Source organism: Panthera tigris, chromosome E1 (assembly GCF_018350195.1).
Source record: "Panthera tigris isolate Pti1 chromosome E1, P.tigris_Pti1_mat1.1, whole genome shotgun sequence".
Classification (NCBI taxonomy): Eukaryota; Metazoa; Chordata; class Mammalia; order Carnivora; family Felidae; genus Panthera; species Panthera tigris.
The window spans coordinates 17,020,936-17,042,249 of NC_056673.1; the positions used below are offsets into that span (position 1 = coordinate 17,020,936).

At 41.1% G+C, this 21,314-nt stretch overlaps 1 protein-coding gene across 6 annotated transcripts in view; it reads left to right on the forward strand.

Annotated features, from left to right (window-relative positions):
* SSH2 (slingshot protein phosphatase 2) overlaps positions 1-21,314 on the forward strand; it is a 254,643-nt gene that overhangs the window by 225,140 nt on the left and 8,189 nt on the right. For all 6 annotated transcript variants that reach the window (XM_042966620.1, XM_042966619.1, XM_042966621.1 and 3 more), the window contains 4 exons: positions 2,336-2,382; positions 6,504-6,650; positions 9,921-10,121; positions 19,271-20,105. In XM_042966620.1, coding sequence (XP_042822554.1) covers positions 2,336-2,382; positions 6,504-6,650; positions 9,921-10,121; positions 19,271-20,105 — 1,230 coding nt within the window. The remainder of the gene's footprint in view (positions 1-2,335; positions 2,383-6,503; positions 6,651-9,920; positions 10,122-19,270; positions 20,106-21,314) is intronic.

Here is a 21,314-nt window from a genome sequence, read left to right on the forward strand (position 1 = left end):
TGGGGTCAATATCAAAAGGAGCTTGCTTGGGGCGCCTGGGTGGCGCAGTCGGTTAAGCGTCCGACTTCAGCCAGGTCACGATCTCGCGGTCCGTGAGTTCGAGCCCCGCGTCAGGCTCTGGGCTGATGGCTCAGAGCCTGGAGCCTGTTTCCGATTCTGTGTCTCCTTCTCTCTCTGCCCCTCCCCCGTTCATGCTCTGTCTCTCTCTGTCCCAAAAATAAATAAAAAACATTGGAAAAAAAAAAAAATGAAAAAAAAAAAAAGAAAAAAAACAAAAGGAGCTTGCTTACTTGAAGAGATTCCCACTGGCCAATTCAGGACAATTTGAGTGTCAAAAAAAATGGTAATGGATAAAAACATTCTAAATGCAAAAAGAATTCAAGAGTTCAGAGTGTGGAAGGAATGATTAGGTGAAGCTCTCCTTTACAGAAGAATGCAGGTAGGAATGCAGAAGGAATGATAAAATTAGAAAACCACCATTTTGTAAACCTCCAGTAAAGTAATTTGGGCAAGGTCAGCAGCTGATGCCAAAACTATAGAGTAAGAGATTATTGTGAAACAGGATATTCACATGACTTCAAAAATCACTAATACTGGGGCACCTGGGTGGCTCAGTTGGCGAGGCATCAGACTTCAGCTTAGGTCATGATCTCGCAGTTTGTGGGTTCAAGCCCCACGTCAGGCTCTGTGCTGACAGCTCAGAGCCTGGAGCCTGCTTCGGATTCTGTGTCTCCCTCTCTCTCTGCCCCTCCCCGACTCACACTCACTCACTCGCTTGCTCTCTCTCTCTCTCTCAAAAATAAACATTAAAAAAAAAAAAAAGATCATTAATACCTATAGATAACTAGTAATTGTAAAGGAACCTTTACAATAGTGGGATGTGGCAGATACAAGGGAACCTAGCAAGAATTCAAACTCAGCATGACAAATAATGAGACAAACTGACATTGTGTGCCTCAAGATTTCATGCAATAGGAAATACACAGCATCATCCTTGTAATATTCTTGCCAAGAATGTTTGACCTGAATCTAATCAGCAGGAAACAAATCAGACAAATCCAGATTGTGAAGAGTTCTCCAAGATTACAGACCTGTAGTCTACAAAAATGTCATCATGAAAAACAAAGTCCGGGTGGACTGTCCAAGGCCAGATTAAATGAGAAAGAGACATGGCAACTAAATGCAAAGTATAATTTTTTTAATGTTTTATTTATTTTTGAGAGAGACAAGTATGAGCGGGGGAGGGGCAGAGAGAGCGGGAGACCCAGAATCTGAAGCAGGCTCCAGGCTCTGAGCTGTCAGCACAGACCCCGACATGGTGCTCAAACCAGGAGATCATGACCTGAGCCAAAGCCAGACACTCAACCAACTGAGCCACCCAGGCACCCCTTGTAAAGTATGATTCTTGATTGGATGAATATAAAGAATAGTTTGAGAGGTCAGTTTTTGAAATTCAAATATAATGTATTAGAATATCATTGTGTTAGTGTTCTCTTTCTTAGTTGTAAAAATGGGAATAGGAAAATGTTCTTGTTCATAAGCAATACATGGTCAAGTATTGAAGTGTCATGATTGCTCAAATTACTTTCAAATGGTTCAGGAGAAAAAAGTATGATACATACTGAAAGAAAGGGAAGAGAGAAAGCAAATGTGGCAAAATATGAAAAATTGATCTCCAAATAATCTGTACAACCCTCCCTTTTTTAAGTTTTGCATTATCATATTTCCCTCATTTAACAGAAGCTACTATTTAGCTATCCTTTGATGTAATATAATACACTAGAAAGAATGTGGGCTTTAGAATGAAATCTAGGTTTAATTCATAATAATGCCACTTTGTTCATTTAACACGTTTATTCAGTACCTACCAGGTGCCAGGCACTCACTGTTCAGGGGTTTCCATAGGCAACAAGCTGTCCTCAGGAAGCTTATATTATAGTGGAGGAGAGAGGTAGTAAAGAAACTAATAAATAAATATACAAGTAGAAATTGTGATACATACCTTTGAAAGAAATAAGAATACTATAAACCAGAAAAACAGATGACATTTAACTTAATTGGAGTATGATCAAAGACAGCTTTCCAGAGTATGATCTTGAGCAAAAATTATTTAAATTCTATGGGAGTTGGTTTTCTTATCTGTAAAAATGAAAATAACTTTTTTACACTTTCATTTGTGAAAACTAATTGTTATAACATACGAAGTACCTGAGTTACAGAGAGGAAATGTGATAGATGTTATTGGATCTGCTTCTTCCCTCATATGACACCTTTTCAAATATTGTATTTTGTTCATTTGCTAATACTCTCTGACCTTGTTTTTTTGGTTCCACAGGGCTCTGAATGGAATGCCTCAAATTTAGAGGATTTACAAAACCGAGGGTAAGCACACACAACAGTTGCTTTCAACCCCATGACTGAAATCACTGTTTGTTCTTTACTTTTTCCTGTTAAATATGGTGTCAATGAGTAACTTTAAGCTTAAGAGTTGCTTCCAGTTGATTCTAATCAGGTGGAATCTAATAAAAATTTAAGTGGCTATTATCCCACTGTTTCATCCAACACCTCCTAAGAAAGATCTTCTGTTTCAATGGAAAGGCTTTCCAAAACAGATGTGCATGTCTTTTGCACTGTTTTAAAACCAAATGTAGTTATTGGTCCCTTTTGTTTGTTTTTAGAACAGTTTGAGGTTCACAGCAAAATTGAGGGAAAGGTACAGAGATTTCCCATATCCCCCTGCCGCCACACATGCATAGCCTCTCCCATTAACACCATCCCCACCAAAGGGGTTGCATGTGTTAACAATTGATGAACTTACATTGATACGTTATAATCACCCAAAGGCCATATTTACTGTACAGTTCACTGGTGGTGGTGTACATTCTGTGGCTTTGGACAGATGTATAATATCGTGCATCCGTCATTATGGTATCATACAGAGTATTTTCAATGCCCTAAAAATCCTCTTCTGACCATTTATTCCCACTCCCACTTCTGGCAACCACTGATCTTTTTACTTGTCTTCATAGTTTTACCTTTTGTTCCTATTTTTTATGTAAGAGTACACAGAACTGCATATGTTGGGTTCACAGCTATTCATCAACATTTATTGATCATTTTCTGTGGACTAGGTACAGTGCTAGATACTAGGAATCCAAAGAAAAATAAGACTCAGTCCCATCCTTTTTTAGTAAGGTGCTTGAAGTCTAAGTAGTTTTTTGTTTGTTTGTTTTTAAGATTTTACTTTTAAGCAATCTCCATACCCAATGTGGGGTCGAACCCACAACCCCAATTTCAGGCATTGCATGTTCCACAGACTGAGCCAGCCAAGTGCCCCTAAGTAGGTTTTAAATATAAAGTGGACAAGCTTCTGAAATTGAACAAGAATACTTTCTACCTTGTATTAAGAAATGTGCCCCTGAGCAGCATGGTTATTGAGTTTGATTGTAGCTGTTGAGACGACCATGAACATTCAGCAACCAAAAAGCTGCCATTCTTCTAACCTTTTTACTTCTTAGCTAATACCTAAATTTTTCATTGAATTTGGCCTTAGGAGGCCAAATTATCCCAGTAAAAGAAGAGAAAGTCATGTCTGAAAATTGGCCACATGTAACTTGATTGTGGACAGCGATCAGACCTACTGAAACCCAGAAGTAGTGATGGCTGCCTGTTTTCTCAGCTGTAAGTCAGCCTTCTGGTTATCTTTAACATGATTAGATACATACTCCCTACTTCTCCCTCAAAAGAAAGATATATCCTAATTGTTAACGTGAATTTGGGACAAGACCTAAGCCAAAGAATTATACAAAGAGTTCTTGGGTTGAGAGAAGGGGGCCTGTGAATCTGGTTATTACTTAATTTAAGATATGAAAATAAAGAGAACTTAGAAATTTTAAATTGATTAGAATTGAGTCTAGAGTTCTTGAAAATAGAGACTGTATCTTAGTTTTGTGTAAAACGTACGTCTACCTTACTCAGAGCTTTATACCAAGGGGGTGCTCAGTAAATGTGAAGGAATAATAGAAAAATTGACTGACTTGCCAGAAACTAGCACAGAGATACAGTATTTTCTGAGACTTGATGCAGCTGTTGCCTGGCAAATGCATTGAAATTACATCATGCATACATCTTTGAGTTTAGAATACACTTTGACAAGATCAGTGGAGATGATACCTGTTCATCTCATTTACTGCCTAAAATGCTAAATTATAAAACACAGATGATCTGTCTTAAAAAACAGTATAGTTAGATGCTCAGACATCTACTTAGATCTTGTTTCATAAATTCACCGGTTCTTAAACTCTTGTGGATTAAGAATTACAGTTACAAAACATGTATACTGCCCCTTGTGGATGATTTAAAGGATATTCAAGTTTAATTTTTACATAAGACCATTTTCACCCAATCTTACTGACTTCAGAACCCCAAGTAAAGTGCTACTCCATATAGAGGTGGCAAACAAATTTCAGGGGGTGCTAATCTCAATTGGTAGTGGCTGTGTAGAGTTCTGTAATGAATAGGATTGGGAAACCTTGTACTGCCGTAATCTATTACTAAAGTATGGGATTAGAGGTGGGAGGTGGTTCCATTTTTATTTTAAATAAAATAAGCGTGCTTTCCTTTTTTTTTTTTTCTGACCATTATATTGAGATAAAATTCACATATAGTTCACTCATTTAAAATGTATACTTTGGGGCACCTGGATGGCTCATTTGGTTAGGTGTCCAACTCTTGATTTCAACTGAGGTTATGATCTCATGGTTCATGGGTTCGAGCCCCACATCAGGCTCCAGGCTGACAATGAGAAGCTTGCCTGGGATTCTCTCTACCCCTCCCCAGCTTGCACATGCTCGCTCGCTCTCTCTCTCTCTCTCTCTCCCTCCCTCTCCCCCCCCCTCTGCCCCCCCTCTCCCTCTCCCCCCCCTCTCCCTCTCTCTCCCTCCTTCTCTCCCTCTCTCCCTCTCTCTCCGTCTCTCTCCTTCTCTCTCCCTCCCTCCCTCCCCTCCCTGCCTTCTGTCATCCCTCTCTCAAATAAATATACTTTAAAATGTACACTTAAATGGTATTTATTACCATGGTATTAATTTACATTTTTTTAACCCGAAAAAGAAATCCTGTACCCTTTTTCCCCCAGCTTCTAGAAACTACTAATCAGTCTACTTTCTGTCTCTATACGTTTACCTATTCTGGACATTCCATTTAAATGGAATCATATAATATGTGGTTTTTTAAGAATAGTATCTTCCAGGGCGCCTGGGTGGCTCAGTCGGTTAAGCAGCCGACTTCGGCTCAGGTCATGATCTCGCGGTCCGTGAGTTCGAGCCCCGCGTCGGACTCTGTGCTGACAGCTCGGAGCCTGGAGCCTGTTTCAGATTCTGTGTCTCCCTCTCTCTGACCCTCCCCTGTTCATGCTCTGTCTCTCTCTGTCTCAAAAATAAATAAACGTTGAAAAAACAATTAAAAAAAAAAAAGAATAGTATCTTCCACTTAACATTATATTTTCAAGATCTATCAATGTTGAAACATGTATTAGTAACTTCATTCCCTTTTTTATTGCCAAGTAATGTTCCATTGTTTGGAAATACCACATTTGTCAGTTGATGGACATTTGAGTTGTTGCCACTTTTTAGCTATTGTATGAATGCTGTGACCATTCACACACAAATTTTGGGGTAGACTTATGTTTTCATTTCTTTTGGATTTATACCTCAGAGAGGAATATGCTGTAGAGTAACTCTACATACTGTTTTCCACAATTGCATATGCTTGCTTTTTAAATTAAAAAGGAAAAAAATTCTTTGTAGTAATGGACTTTGATGCCGAGATTCAAATGTTTCAGAAAAATTTTGATCTCTGGAACTTAACCACAGAATTGGTTAACTATGACTCTCTCTCTCTGTCTCTCTGTAGTCATTTCTCTGACTTCAGAGATTGGGTTTGTAAGAACCCATGTGTAGTTCTAAGAAGGAAGCGGCTTCTACAGAGAGAAATAAGTAAGTCTGTGTTGTGTTGCTGGAGTAAACTCCAGTGATGTTTAAGTCCACACAGCACTGAGAAAAGATAACCCTGTGGCAAACTAGACCCAAGCATTTATTGAAGTTGTGCAGTGAGAGAGAGAGAGCAGAAGAAATTTATGATACAGAAACCCTTTTCTGCAAGCCTCTCGGTATGGGAGAACTCAGACACATCTCCTGCTGTGGTGGCCAGGAATGCAGCTTAGAGAGTTAAGAGAGTTTTAGGTCCAACTTTCCTCTGACCCTCCCATCCCTCACCTCTTTTGCCTTTCTTGTAGTTTAGAGAGAGTAATAGAGCAAAATCTGACATTTAGAAAGGTAAAGGAGATTTTTCCCTTTCCTGGTTTTTTTTTTTTTCCTTGAGGTAGATGTTAATAGTCGTGATTTAATACAAATGACTTCCAAAAAATAAACTATCTTTCTGGTAATTTTAACAACTCAAGAGGAACCTAGTAGTAGAGCCCATATTCTCCCTTGGTTTCCTCACAGGGTGCGCTATATCTTGAATGTCACTCGAGAGATAGATAACTTCTTCCCAGGAGTCTTTGAGTATCATAACATCCGCGTATATGACGAAGAGGCAACGGATCTCCTGGCTTACTGGAATGACACTTACAAATTCATCTCTAAAGCAAAGTGAGTAATGGTCCCACACACATATTCTGACCTGTGTTCCTTGTGCACCATCCATGGGTGAGGCCTAAAGCAATAGATAACCTGCTTGACTATACTCAGGGAGAAGAAAGTAAAGAGAAAAAGGACACTGAGATTCCTTAATCCTAGGGAAGAGTTGACTAGAGACTTCATCCTTTTCCTGTAAGTAGATGAAGCCCCTGGAAGAAGATCACCTCATGTTGACTGTTTCCATTGAGCACAAAATTAGGGAAAATAAACCTAAGCTGCTGCAAAAGAAATAAGAATGAGAGAAGGAAGAAATTCTGAATGAAATGCTTAAGTTGTCAAGGTGGACATTTGAAAGTTGTGTAATAGAAATTGCCCCGCATGGGCGGAGCACAGAGCTCTTCTTCCTGAAGACGAGGAGACACGTAGTGGGGTTTGGAAGCCTTCTCATTCTTTTACTTTACTTTTATGGTACTCTAAACAGTGAAATTTTTCTCTGGCCCTTCTGTTGATGTCATCTTTAAATTGGTCCTTCTAGTGAAACTATTTAATAGTATTAATTTAGTGTTTAATATTAATTAGTATTAATATGTCAGCACTAATTTTTTTTTAAGTCCCTGGGGATTTCCTTGCCAATCCTACATATTCCTTCAGTAGAAGGAACTGTAAATGAGCATGCTGGCCGTGCTGCCCTCTTCAATGGGACCACATCCAAATCATCCATGGCAGATGAGAAGCACTTCTGTTTTTAAAGTCCTCCTTCAGCACTGATTCCACATCTCTCTGCAGACCCTCCATAGTCAAGAAGTCCTTCCTCTTAGTTACCCTGAATCCTCCTACACTAGCTTTGAGCCCATACTCTCAGTCCTTAACTAACACCTGAGTGTTTTATATTTTTGAAGCCTATGAAATTGTTCTCAATAATACCACTCATGGCATGCTTACTGCGTGCCAGATACTTTACCCATATTCTCTTATGTAATATTTTCCAAAACCTAGAGAGGCATGTGCTGTCATCCTTTTGTAGAGATGGGGACAGACTGTAGAGATGAGGTTCAGAGAGCTTAAGTAACAAGTGGTGAAGATAGGACTTGAACCTGAGATCATGTCTGATTTCAGAGTCCATCTAGTATAGTCCTTGGTATAGTCTAGGTCCTTGAGCAAAGGAGACTGGAAAAGACCAGGCAAGTTGTCAGGATCACTGCCAAAGAGGCTAGAGTTCAGATGAGGCCCCAGTCCCCGTGAAAATAAAAGCCAATTTCAGCAGGGCTGGGATTGAGGTGAGATATGTGAGGCACCCAGGTTGCTGTAAGCGGGCCCTCTTGCTCAGGCCCATGCAAGTGTGGGTCAGCGTCTGTGAGTGAGTGCCTCCTTAAATGGCCCCCTGGACACCTCATGTATTTCATCCAAATCAGGGTCCTGAATTCCAGACACAACCTACATATGCGTGGGTTTAGGATTCCTAAAGTGATACCAGGCTTAATCTAGACAACTGGCTCAGGGAGGGATGGGAGAGATAGGGGAAGTGTGTGGCCAGAACTGAAAGATGAAGTTGGATTAGGTGAGAACTGACTTCAAATCTTTCAGTATGTGAGTTACAAGCCATCCCCTGAAAAAGCCCAGTTCAAAATGAAGAAATGATTTTATGTGAGTGGGTTTTATAATTGTATTTTTCTTAAAACTGTCCAACTTTGAGTACCTTCAAAGCCTGCAAGTATAGACCTGAAATTTGATGTCAGAGCTTTTGATGGAAAAATATAGAGCACATGTCTGAACTTCGGTCTGAGTCACTGTGCACTGTAGTTTAAATGAAAACCCTGTGGTGTCATAAACAAAACAATATCCTAGTCAGTTGGGATCATCTAAGCACACACAGACAAACACCTGCACCAACCTATGGACTCCAAAATTTTGCCTCTAAATGATGGGTAGCAGGTTAATCTTACTTTCCTTTTTAGACTATTTCAGTTTTTCCAGACCATTATTGCCAACCATTCTCTTTCTTCCTATCACTTATCTGGTTCACTCATTTTGGCACAGAACCTCATGTCTCCTTGCATTGTAGTTAACTCTTCAATGTGTATCTATCTCCAAGAGAAGAATTACAAGCTTCTGGAAGGAAGCTTGTCTACTGTGATATAGTGAATGAGTGAGTGAATAGATTTCCCTATTAGGCGATGTATTTTTTTTTTTTTTTTAATAACTTATTGGAATAGCTACTTGGGAAGGATTTTTTTAGCCCATGTATACTGGTAAAAAGAGTAACCATTCTTTTTTCCATATTTTAAAATATTTTTACTTAACAGCTGACAGCTCTAACAGCAGACCACCCCTAAGTTTGTTCATATATTTGGTAAATATTTGAAGACTTACTCTGTGTCACACATTGTGTTATTAGAGAAGTAGCATAACTGAGTAATGTTCATATCCAGCCGTAATGAGCTCTGGCATGTTAAGACTAAAGGGTTTTGTTTGTTTCTTAGTGTCACTTTATGGTAACTTTGTTTTCTCTTTCTTCCACTCCATTAAAACAACAGGTAGTTAATCATTCCACCCTCCTCACTAAGAAAGTCACATAGGGCATCACATGGTCCCATCTAACCTCACAGATTGTCTAGCCAGCCCCTAGGCCGAACAGGGTGGTAGTGTGGTGAAAAATAATATCTAGGGCTACATCTGAGTAAAGAGGAGGGTTAGTTTCATTTGTTTTGTACTTTCCTCCAGGGGCAGAACCTTTACTGGAACTTGAACTAGAAGCAACTCCGAACATTTGGATGAATTAGATGAATCACTGTCACACTCTTAACTCAAGAGTGTGCCAGCCTTGAAACATGTCCCTGAGGCGGTGCGGGGACTGGCCTCCAAACACATAAAATGGAGTCCAGTCTCTAAATTGAAAATTCTTCCCCTCACAATCTGTGATCAACTGTCATTGCAGTTACCATTTTAATTATCTGTTTCTCCCACTGAACCCCCTACCCTTTAGAAGATTTACTTATCTTTGCATCCCAGGACCTTGTACATTGTCTTACATATGATGGTTGCCTGGTAAATGTTTGCTTGAATAAATTAAAAAGAATTAATATTAACATTGAATATTGTTTGAGTACACTAGAATTGCCTACCCTCCCTGCACATTTGACTATACATGTATACAACTACACTAAGGTAGGATGGATTGAAAGAAAATGGAAGGGCAACAGGAGACTTGGAAACATTTAGAACCTAGCTTTTAAAATGTACTCACTATAGTGTTTTTCTCTGTACCTCAATCCCCCAACCTAGGAAACATGGATCTAAATGCCTTGTGCACTGCAAAATGGGGGTGAGTCGCTCAGCCTCCACTGTGATTGCCTACGCAATGAAGGAATATGGGTGGAATCTGGATCGAGCCTATGACTACGTGAAGGAAAGGCGAACAGTGACCAAGCCCAACCCCAGCTTCATGAGACAACTGGAAGAGTACCAGGGCATCTTGCTGGCCAGGTGAGTCCTGCAGTGACTTTCTCAGATCTTCCCTCTGTTATACTCCTTGGACCAAGGTAAAATGTCCTTCCCTGCAGCTAGTTTTCAACCTAATTTGGATATGTGATACATTTTGAAAATTGAAACTTCTCTCAATCTAGTTTTTAAAAAATAAGTACAAGCATTTAAGATTAGTATGGAAGATTGGGTGTTTAAAGACTTTTAAACTGAAAGGTGGAAATACTGTTCTCTTACTTTAGTTCTCAACTAGGTGCTGATTATCATAAACATTTCTCAACATCATCTAAGGCCAGATACAGCTACCTTATCAAAATGGGTACTTCTTGCTCCCGAAGAAATGCTAAGCATAGATGAAATTCTTAGAAATTTTTGGCATTATTTTTTTCAGTGCTTGGTTTCAGTGAGTCGTCTTCAAATTTTTGGTCACGTGACAAATCAGATTTGGGGTATGAAGGCACTTTCCGGAAATAGCTCTCTTGTTTTCTTTTTAAAAATCTTTCCCTCTGCTTTTATATATATGCTTTGCAAAAATGCAGACAATACAAAGGGAAAAATCATTTATAAATTCAATATCCACATACAGTAATCAACATTATCTTACATGTTCTCCAAGTCTTACCACATATATTGGTGGATATTTTCTCACAAAAGCTATTCTTCAGTCTACCTCTTCACCTAATAACCGGTCTTTTTTTTCTTTTTTTTTTTTTTTTTTAACTATAGCAACACATATTCAACAGTTATACTGCTTAGCCATCATTTAACCCCCACCCTAGCTTTATTGAGATAGAATTGACCTATAACATTGTGTAAGTTTAAGGTGTTCACTGTGTTGATTTGATACACTTATATATTGCAAACTGATTATCACCATACTATTAGCTAACATCTCCATCCCTTTAACATAATTACCATTTTTTGTGTGTGGTGAAAATATTTAGGATCTCTCTTAGCAACGCTGTAGTATATGATACAGTGTTATGAGCTATAATCTCCAGGCTGTACATTAGATCCCCAGAATTTGTTACTCTTATAACTGGAAGTTTGTACCCTTTGACCAGCATCACCCCATTTCCCCCATCCTCTACCCCCTAATATACCACCACTCTATTCTCTCTTTCTCTGTTTGGCTTTTTTAGATTACACACATATAAGTGATAACCATCTTCATTGCTTTCAGAGAAAAAGATTCCTATACTAAACTGGATTTAAGCATCAGTTTCCTGAGATGCCACATGCTAAAGTTCTGTGCAGTGCTAGATTTTGCTTTGTTTTTTCCATGTGGGCATGTTCTAGGTGGTTTTGTTCAAATGAAGGCACAGCTGCCTAGAAGCAGTTGGGGCTGGTGCCAGAGTTTGCCTCTAGTGAGTCTCATGACTTGGTCTTGACTGTTGAATCTGGGCTGTGTTTCCCCTGAACAAAATGTTAACTAGCCTTCCAGCCTATCCAGGCAGAGGGACCACCCTCCCACCCCCGAAGTATTGTGAAAATGCAGCCACAGCGTAGCATTATGGTTTCCACTAAAAAACCCCTCCCGTTTACTCAGTACTTGGCATGATTTCATCTGAGCCATTCTTTTAGGAGGCTGGGAGGATACTCAAGTCTCCTCCACTTAAAAAGAATTTATAGGTCTTTGGGGCCAGATTTTGATGACATTTTTAGATTAGATCAGAAGGTAGGACACAGCAGTTCTTTTTGGCACAAGAAGGAGGCATCTGAGTGCTGGATGAGACATAAATATTGTATGTTCCCAGACACACACATGACGGATGTTAGGCAGTGTCCTCACGTGACCCATCAAGAGCAAGGATACTATGTGTCCTGCCAATTTCAGTATTTATTCTGGAATCCCAGGCTACTGCAAGCTGTTGGGTTGGGTTTTTTTAGCATATGTGGTTTTTCTTAGATGTTAAAGGAACTTCAGAAAAATCTTAGATGAGGATAAGAAGGGCAGCATAAATCCACAAATCACAACTGCCTCTTCCTTTCCATTTCTCTTCCATCCTGCCTTTCTGGGCTTGATTCATGGAGGGAGAGGCAAGCCCTGAGGAATGAGAAAACCACAGAATTTGAGTCAGTAGATCTGGTTTCCATCTCTGGTTCATCCCCTTGCTGGAACTTTGAGAAGTTACTTCACAGTCGTGATCCTCACCTGACCCCATCTACAAAATGAAAATCAAGAACCCTATCTCACAAGGTTTTTGTAAATAAAAACATGTATAAATGTATACTCTATACTGGTAAGGGTTATTCTGATGGGATTCCCATCATCTCCTTTCTCCAAGGCTCCCAGAAAACAGACATATACATGTGCCATTTATTTCATCCTCCTTCTACCACCCACAGACACAGTAAGTCCATTAGAAACTAGAATAGGAGGGCGCTTAGGTGGCTCAGCTGGTTAAGCATCCAGCTCTTGATTTCGGCCCAGGTCATGATCTCATGGTTCATGGGTTCCAGCCCCACATCAGGCTCTGTGCTGGCAGCGAGGAACCTGCTTTGGATTCTCTCTCCCACTCTCCCTGCCCCTCCCCCCGCCAAAATAAGTAAAATTAAACATTAAAAAAAAAAACTAGATTAGGAAGTGGTCATGGAATTTCCTATATTGTGATATTTCCTGGATTTTAAGAACTAGAATCTTAGTTCTAGGAATATCATACAAACTGCTTTTAGCTGCAAGTAGTGAAATACCTCCATCACTTGGGATTTCAGCAAGAAACCGCATACTCGGATTATGAGTATGATAATCCGATAACTTTGAGAAGAGCTTTTTATAAAGCTACTTTTTACAGAGGTGTGGGGTTGTGGTGGAATCAAGGGACTTGGATCAGCAGAGCTGTTTGGTAATAGCTGCTAGGCCCAAAGAGGGAGGGAGCAGTTACTAGAACCTAGAAGGAGACTCCTGAAAAAAGAGGTACCTTCAGAGAGGAGAAATAACCTTCAGTCAAGGGACACACCAGCCTGAAATGGCCCTGTGGGGAGGGAGCTAGGGGAATAAGTGGCCTGTCCCTACTCTTCTCCCTCCAGACTGTCTCCTGCTGGGGCTCCCATGGAACAGTGAATACCCAAACCAAATCAGGCCTCTGCGAGTTAGGAAAAAGTGGGAGTGCCTGCTGGGTGGACAGCCATTAGGGTCTGCAGTCTCTGGTGTGTTGTTAAGAAACAGCACTTGTAGACTACTGCTGAGCTAGCTGCCAAGTGAAGTGGGCCCAGCAGACTCTTGCCCAGCTGTAAAGTGCTACTCTAGGACCTGCCTGCTTAGAAGAGCAAAGAGAGAAAAGCCCCAGACTCCTGGAACTGCCTGAAGCTCTATCAGTTACCTGGCAGCTTAGGTAGCCAGAAGAGGAAAGTCCTTCGAAAAATTCCATTCATTGTGTTTGCAAAGAAATCCATTTCCTGTGGAGGTGCTTTGATCTTGTATTCCACATCTTCTCCCAGGAAGTACGTGGTGGTTTTCCCAAAAAGATAGAGCCCTGATCCTAGCATTCTCTAGCCCCATGGTTGTCTAGGGAGGCACTGGGTACTTAACTTGAGGTGGCAGCCTTCTGTTTGAGGGTGTATTAGCTCTCAGTACTTTGATGTCTTGGTAGAAGTGAAGTTTACCAAAGTGATGCCAGGCCCCGGTAAGTGACTTATGAATTGGTTATAGTCTCTTGATCAGATGTGAGGGTATGGGCCTAACAGTGACCACCTGTCTAAAATGCAAGGGACTTTTTGCATATTTCAGTATGTCTTTAAGAGCCTAGGGAAGACGAATATTTAATATAATCCTTTAGACCTAAAAGTGAGGGTATCATAAGGCCACTGGTAACTGTTTATATCTAACTTTATTTTTTCTGTTATTATAGCTGGGGGATGAGAGTGAGACAGGAAGAGGCTGTGTGTGTGTCCACGCACGCGCATGTGTGTATGTGTATACGTGTGTGTTGAAACCCTCCATTAAACTGCCAACATCCCTGTTTGTTATTCTGTACTCTGATCATGCAGGTATCTGGCAGATTTATGTTCCGTTAGACAAGTTCAGATTTCAGTCATTTGCAAGCTGGACCATGTGTCTATGAGATTAGGTTCCTGTGTACAAAGAGCAGAGAAGAAACACTGGGTTATAGCCAGGGAGAGTTCATGCCACATGTCTTCATGGATGTCAGTTCTGATTCTTTGAACGCCCCTGTCACCAGGGCCAGAAGAGGCAGAGGTGTCTTTTACACTCCCCAGCTTTGCTGGTGGACACATTGAAGTCTAGTTAGCTGGTGCACAGTGGTCAGTCAGCAGAAGGAAACCCAAAAATGCACCCAATTCACAATTGAGATTTAAAGGATTTTCTTAATAGCTTTTTAGTGAAATAATCTTTTAGGTTTTTGTTTTATTGTTGAGAGAGAGCACAAGCGGGAAATGCAGAGAGAGAGAGAGAGAGAGAGTCCCAGGCAGGCTCTGCGCTGTCAGCACAGAGCCCAGTGCAGGGCTCAAACTCACGAACCATGAGATCATGTCCTGAGTTGAAATCAAGAGTCAGATGCTTAACCAACTGAGCCACCCAGGTGCCCCTTCAGTGAAATAATCTTAAAGCATTTACGACCATGCATACCACACAGAACGTGCTTGGTTGGTGCTTTTTCTCTTTCTTCTTCCTCCTTTCTTCAGGCTGCCTCATGCCCTAAAAAGTAACCATAAACACTCTGATTTTACTATAACCGATACCCCATTTTTAGCAGTATTTTCTTCTATAAAAACCTTTCTCAAACAAGGTAGGTTAGTGCTTTACCAAACATGTAACAAGAAGAAAGCAAATTAGAGGCAAGAAAATGGATGTCATATGTGTCCGGTCATTAGATTTCCTTACTATTCATTTATGAAGTAAAAGGCCAAATTCTTGCCCAGAATGACCCAGTCATCTTATGTGTGTGTCAGTGTGTTTATGTGAATACAAATTTAGGCCCACGATCACTCAGGGGAGAAAAGAACCTGAGACTTATTTGCATCATCCAGGCCACAAACCAACTCTGAAGTTCTTTTTGACAACTTGTTTACTTGGTGCCTACCTGAAATAGATGGAAGGAGTGAGCTGAATTTAAACATTAACAGTTTAAAATAATAAATACAATCTAATGTCTTACATCTATCCTACCAGTGATGGAGCATCAGAATAAGCTGGCTTGGAAAAAGCAGCACTGGAAAACAGTTTGGTGTTACTGAGTAAAACTGATGATGCACGTATGCCCTATGACCCACCTTTTCTTCTCATATATATAGCATCTTTTAGAAACCAAAGTATGGGGGCGCCTGGGTGGCACAGTCGGTTAAGCGTCCGACTTCAGCCAGGTCACGATCTCGCGGTCCGTGAGCTCGAGCCCCGCGTCAGGCTCTGGGCTGATGGCTCGGAGCCTGGAGCCTGTTTCCGATTCTGTGTCTCCCTCTCTCTCTGGCCCTCCCCCGTTCATGCTCTGTCTCTCTCTGTCCCAAAAATAAATAAAAAACGTTGAAAAAAAAAATTAAAAAAAAAAAAAAGAAACCAAAGTATGCACCAAGTACAGGAATGTCCATGACAGTGCTACTTGTAGTAGCCAAAACTGTTCATCAACAGATGGATACATAAACCGTGGCATATTCATCATACTCGCTGAAATTATAGCTATACACACTGACGAATCTTATTTTTTTAATGTTTATTTCTTTTAGAGACAGAGAGACTGAGTGGGAGCCGGGGAGGGGCAGAGAGAGAGGGAGACATAATACGAAGCAGGCTCCAGCCTCTGAGCTGTCCGCGCAGAGCCCGACGCGGGGCTCTAACTCACGAACCACAAGATCATGATCTGAGCTGAGCTCAACCCACTGAGTCACCCTGGCGCTCCTGATGAATCTTAGAAACAGTGTAGGCAAAAAGCAGTTACAGAAGAATCCATACATAGAGTATGATTTCATTATATAAGTTCACAACATACAAAACTAGGCAGTGTATTGAGAACACAACCTGTCGGGGCACCTGGGTGGCTCAGCGGTTAAGCATCTGACTTCAGTTCAGGTCATGATCTCGCCATTCTGTGGGTTCAAGCCTCGCATCAGGCTCTGTGCTGACAGCTCAGATCCTGGAACCTGCTTCAGATTCTGTGTCTCCCTCTCTCTGCCCCTTCCTACTTCAGGTGTTCATTCTCTCTCTCTCTCTCTCTCTCTCTCTCTCTCTCTCTCTCTCTCTCTCAAAAATAAATGAACATCAAAAAATTTTTACAAAAACACAACATGTCGACACTATAAAGAAAGAAGATGATAAGTACAAAATTCAGGACAGAGTTTACTAACCTCTGAGGTGGGAGGAGGAGGGAGGGGAGCAGGAAGGGGCCCTGGAGTAGCAGTGCTTCAAAGGCCATAGTAATGAGTGTCTTGTTTGTATCAAAGAGCTGCCCACCACTCTCCCTGCAGGTGCTATTGCAAAAGTGAAAAAGGCAGTGGAATCAGACCTATCTTTGGATTGGGATTTTTCTTTCTCCTTTACAAGAAGGTGTCAGTTTAATTCCAGAGCCCTGACCTAATATTTTCTGATGATTATCTCCCCCAGGAAGAGAATGAAATCCCTGCTGGGCAAAGAAAGCAGCTGTAACATCAGCCACTTCCTCTGAAACATACGCTGTTGGTACCTATTAGTGTAATTTTAGTCTCATTCCCTCCTGATTGATTAGTGATTTGCAGGCAGTTTCAAAAAAATCATACTTCGGAAGGTTCTTGGGATCATGAGAAAAATCCCATTTGCCTGTTAACTGATAAGATAAGCTGTCCTTAGAAAGGTGAGAACAGCTATTCCCTGTCTTCCCAGTCATCTGCATCACAGGAATTGTCCTGCCATGGGGGCTGAGTGGTCTTGGTGCAGGTTTGAACATCATCATGATGGGTGAGGGATAGAAATTGGAGAACAGAGCCATATGTAGGTCAGGAAACAAGAGTGTCCAGATAGAAAGGAAACTTTAAAGGGAAGCACATTGGCCTCTGTTGATCACAATGTACAATTTAAGCCCCACCTATCCAACCATTCAGCCTGCCCCTCCCACAGTCACTCACTTGTTTGGGAAGTGTGATATCTTGTCTCCTCCTAGGGGTGGCTAGAGTTCATGCAGCTTGGAAAGGGTGAAAACCCTATCTTCCTCCCTGCTATTGATTATAGCTTGTCTTCATAAACAGAATGACCTGTTCCCTACTCAGAAAAGCACTCTTCTGCTGTGCAGGCCTGAGTCAGAGCCCCACCCAAGCCACAGCCAGACAGGGGGAGCTGAGAGCAGGTGCAGAGCTGAGAACACACAGGGGTTCACATTAGTGCAGGCGCATGACTCGGCAGAGATTCATAGGCAGGCGTGGCCCTGAGCAGGCGGTAAATTGTTTTGGGCTGTTTCCCATTCCACCCCGCAGTTAGGTAATTCTTCATCAACTTGTAAGTCATGGAAACCACACCCCTAAATAAGAGACCTGTTTCCTGGGCAGGTGATTCTGACCAGCCACAGGGCCATCACCTTTTTCTTTTTGGCTAGGGCTTTGGAAACTGCTCCCTTGTTAGAGAATATGGTATCAACTAAAATTTCATCCCATCAGACCTTCTCTCCGTAAAATGAGCTAAAGGATGGATCTGTGTGTGTGATCTTCCTTTAGGCCACCTGCTTTTCCAGGTGTCACCTCAGCTTGATGGTTTTTATCCAGAGATCCTTATGGAAGAAGCCTATACTTTATGCATATCCTCTTCCATTCTGTTACCAACCTTTGTGGATTTATTAGCCTCATCTTTGATTTCTAATTCAAGAAAGATTACCACCCTCCTCACATTTCTATTTCAGTGATTAACTGTGTATCAGCTCTTTATCCAAATTATGAGAACTTGGAATGAGCTCCAATAGAATATTTCTCTTTGTATTGTTTAGGTGCTATTTTGTTTTAGTTTCCCCCTCCCCAGTTATTAATGTTAAACATGCTCATTTTTAAATTTTAAAATTTATAGAAATACAGAGTAAAGACAGTAAAGCCCTCTCCAAAAGTATTCTGCCTTCCTTGAAAGAAACCCTGTTACCAATTTGATGATGTACCTCCAAATATTTTCCTGTACTTATTAACCTGGGAACTGACCATTCCAAATGTGGTCAGCATGCTCTTTCACTCATCTTGGACAACATTCTACTAAAGTACCTGTAGCATGTGGGTATATGGACTGTAATTCAAATAAATCCTCTTTTTGAGGCACCTGGGTGGCTCAGTTGGTTGGGCATCCAACTTCAGCTCAGGTCATGATCTCATGGTTCATGGGTTTGAAACCTGCATCAGGCTCTGTGCTGACAGCTTGGAGCCCGGAGCCTGCTTCAGATTCTGTGTCTCCTTCTCTCCCTGCCCCTCCCTGGCTCGTACTCTGTCTCACTCTGTCTCTCTGTGTCTGTCTGTCTCTCTCTCTCTCTCTTAAAAAGTCTATCAATAAGTAAACATTAAAAAAAGTTTTTTTAATAAATCCTTTCTTTTTCGTGTCTGATCCTTTAGTACCATAGTATTACATAGTAAACATCTTTGTATCTTTGTGCACCTATAGTTGTATTTCTCCAAGAAAAATCCTTAAAAGAATTGATTGCTGAATAAAGGGTTAAATTTTGAGAGCTATTGTCAGATTGTACTCAAGATTGTATGTGAGAGGGCTTGTCTGGCTATGCCGTCATCAACACTAGCTGTTAACCATTTTAGATCTTGTCAGTCTGATAGGTAAAAAATCAGATATCATATTGATTTTTGTTGTTTTGTTTTTGTATTTTGCTATTAGTTAAATAGAGCATCTTTTTTTAAACTTTATTTATTTATTTTGAGAGAGACAGATACAAGTTAGGGAGGGGCAGAGAGGGAGACAGAATCCCAAGCAAGTTCCAGGCTGTACACACAAACCTGACTTGGGGCCCGATCTCACAAACCGTGAGATCATGACCTGAGCCAAAATCAAGAGTCGAATCCTCAACCAACTGAATCACCCAGGTGCCCCAAATTGAGCATCTTTACAAATGTTTATTGCCTACTTCTTCCACTGGGTATTAACAAAGCATTTTGCAGGTTAAGATTTAATATTATCTGGGAGCGATTTCCTGGGTGGGTGTTGGTTGATTTCACAAACCAGAGTGAGGCATTTCCTGTGTATGTCCCCACAGCAAACAGCGACATAACAAGCTCTGGAGATCTCATTCAGATAGCGACCTCTCAGACCACCACGAACCTATCTGCAAACCAGGGCTAGAACTCAACAAGAAGGAGATCACCACCTCAGCAGACCAGATTGCCGAGGTGAAGACCATGGAGAGTCACCCACCCATACCTCCCGTCTTTGTGGAACATGTTGTCCCACAAGATGAAAATCAGAAGGGCCTGTGTACCAAAGAAAGAATGATCTGCTTGGAGTTTACTTCTAGGGAATTTCATGCCGGACAGATTGAAGATGAATTAAACCTAAATGACATCAATGGATGCTCATCAGGGTGTTGTCTCAATGAATCAAAATTCCCTCTTGACAACTGCCATGCATCCAAAGCCTTAATCCAACCTGGACAGGCCCCAGAAATTGCCAACAAGTTCCCAGACTTAACAGTGGAAGATCTGGAGACAGATGCGCTGAAAACAGATGTGAACGTCCACTTACTGCCTCTGGAAGAATTGACATCTCGCCTGAAAGACCTTCCCATGTCCCCTGATCCTGAATCACCGAGCCCCCAACCCACTTGCCAGGCTGAAGTCTCAGATTTCAGTACAGATCGCATTGATTTTTTTAGCGCCCTAGAGAAGTTTGTAGAGCTTTCCCAAGAAACCCGGTCTCGATCTTTTTCTCACTCAAGGATGGAAGAACTGGGTGGAGGAAGGGGTGAGACCTGTCGACTTTCAGTGGTAGAAGTAACCCCTTCTGAAGTGACAGCTGACGACCAGAGAAGCAGCTCTTTGAGTAATACTCCCCATGCATCTGAAGAATCTTCAATAGATGAGGAACAGTCAAAGGTAAAAACTGTCTTTATAGTTTTCTACCTAATGAAGTTCTCTTTGAAGATAAAATAGTTGGGAGTCTGCTCTGTTCATTGTATTTTTGATGTTGCTAAAGATTTAGGAAGGCAGTACGGGAGAGACTCTATAGCCGAGACTTTCCTTAAAAATTTAGGATTAAAAATTTTTTTTAATCCATTGCCTTTTGAGAAACTTATCTTTCCAGATTTTTGGTGTTTTTAGAAGCACTTCTGAGAGGGGATGTGGGAAGAAGGGATTAGTCAAAATGAATGTCTTGCCTGCACAAGGAGAGGTCCCTTCCCTGATCCTCTGCAGTTCAGACCAGATCTCACCAATAATGAAGTGTCTGGGATAATGAGTAAGGCCTTTTTGTGGAGATGGATTTGTTTGGGAAATTCTTTCTGTCTCAGAAAATGCAAAGACTAGACATGTGTGAATAGTTGTTAGAGTAGGAACCAATGCTGAGTTCTTGATGATGATGTTATTAATAATGTTTCTGGATTGTTCCTCATCTCAGACCCTGTAGTATCCAAGACTTGGGGGATGGTTTGAGGAAATGATTGAGAGCAGACAGAATCCCTGGATTCTTCTCTGTAGCATATGAACTCTTAGGAGCCCAGGGGAAGAATTACTGTGTATCATCAATGCTAAAACTCACACTTATTCTCATTTTGACACTTCTGAAATTGGGATGCATCTTAAAAACAATAATGGTATCTTAGATCAATATAATACAGTAGTTGGGAAGTAAATGATGACAGATTTACTCTCACCTGCCAAATTTCACTTAATGGTTTCAGTGGGAGTGACTACATTTTGATATCTCCTGATATCTATCTACTTATATTTACCACCTTGTCCGTTACTCATCTTTTCTCTGTCTCAGCTATCCCAGGACATTCATTGCCTCTGCTGCTGTCTTCTCTCTACTGGGAAATCAGAATGCTTGAGCTCTCCTTTGGACCAGTGGGTGTAGCAGCTCCGACAGAAATAGCTTTTCTGCAAAGTCCCTAGTCATATGAGCACTCTCCACAGCCCATGCACACACTGGGCTCACTGTGGCTTCTCTCCCAGTCTTGGCTAGTTTACCTCTGCCTAATGTCCCAGGAGATTTCTCCCAAAGGCATAACTGACCTTGTTAGTTTGTACTAGTTCTGACTTTCTCTTGAAGGAGAAAGACCAAAACAATTCGTACGGAAATATTAT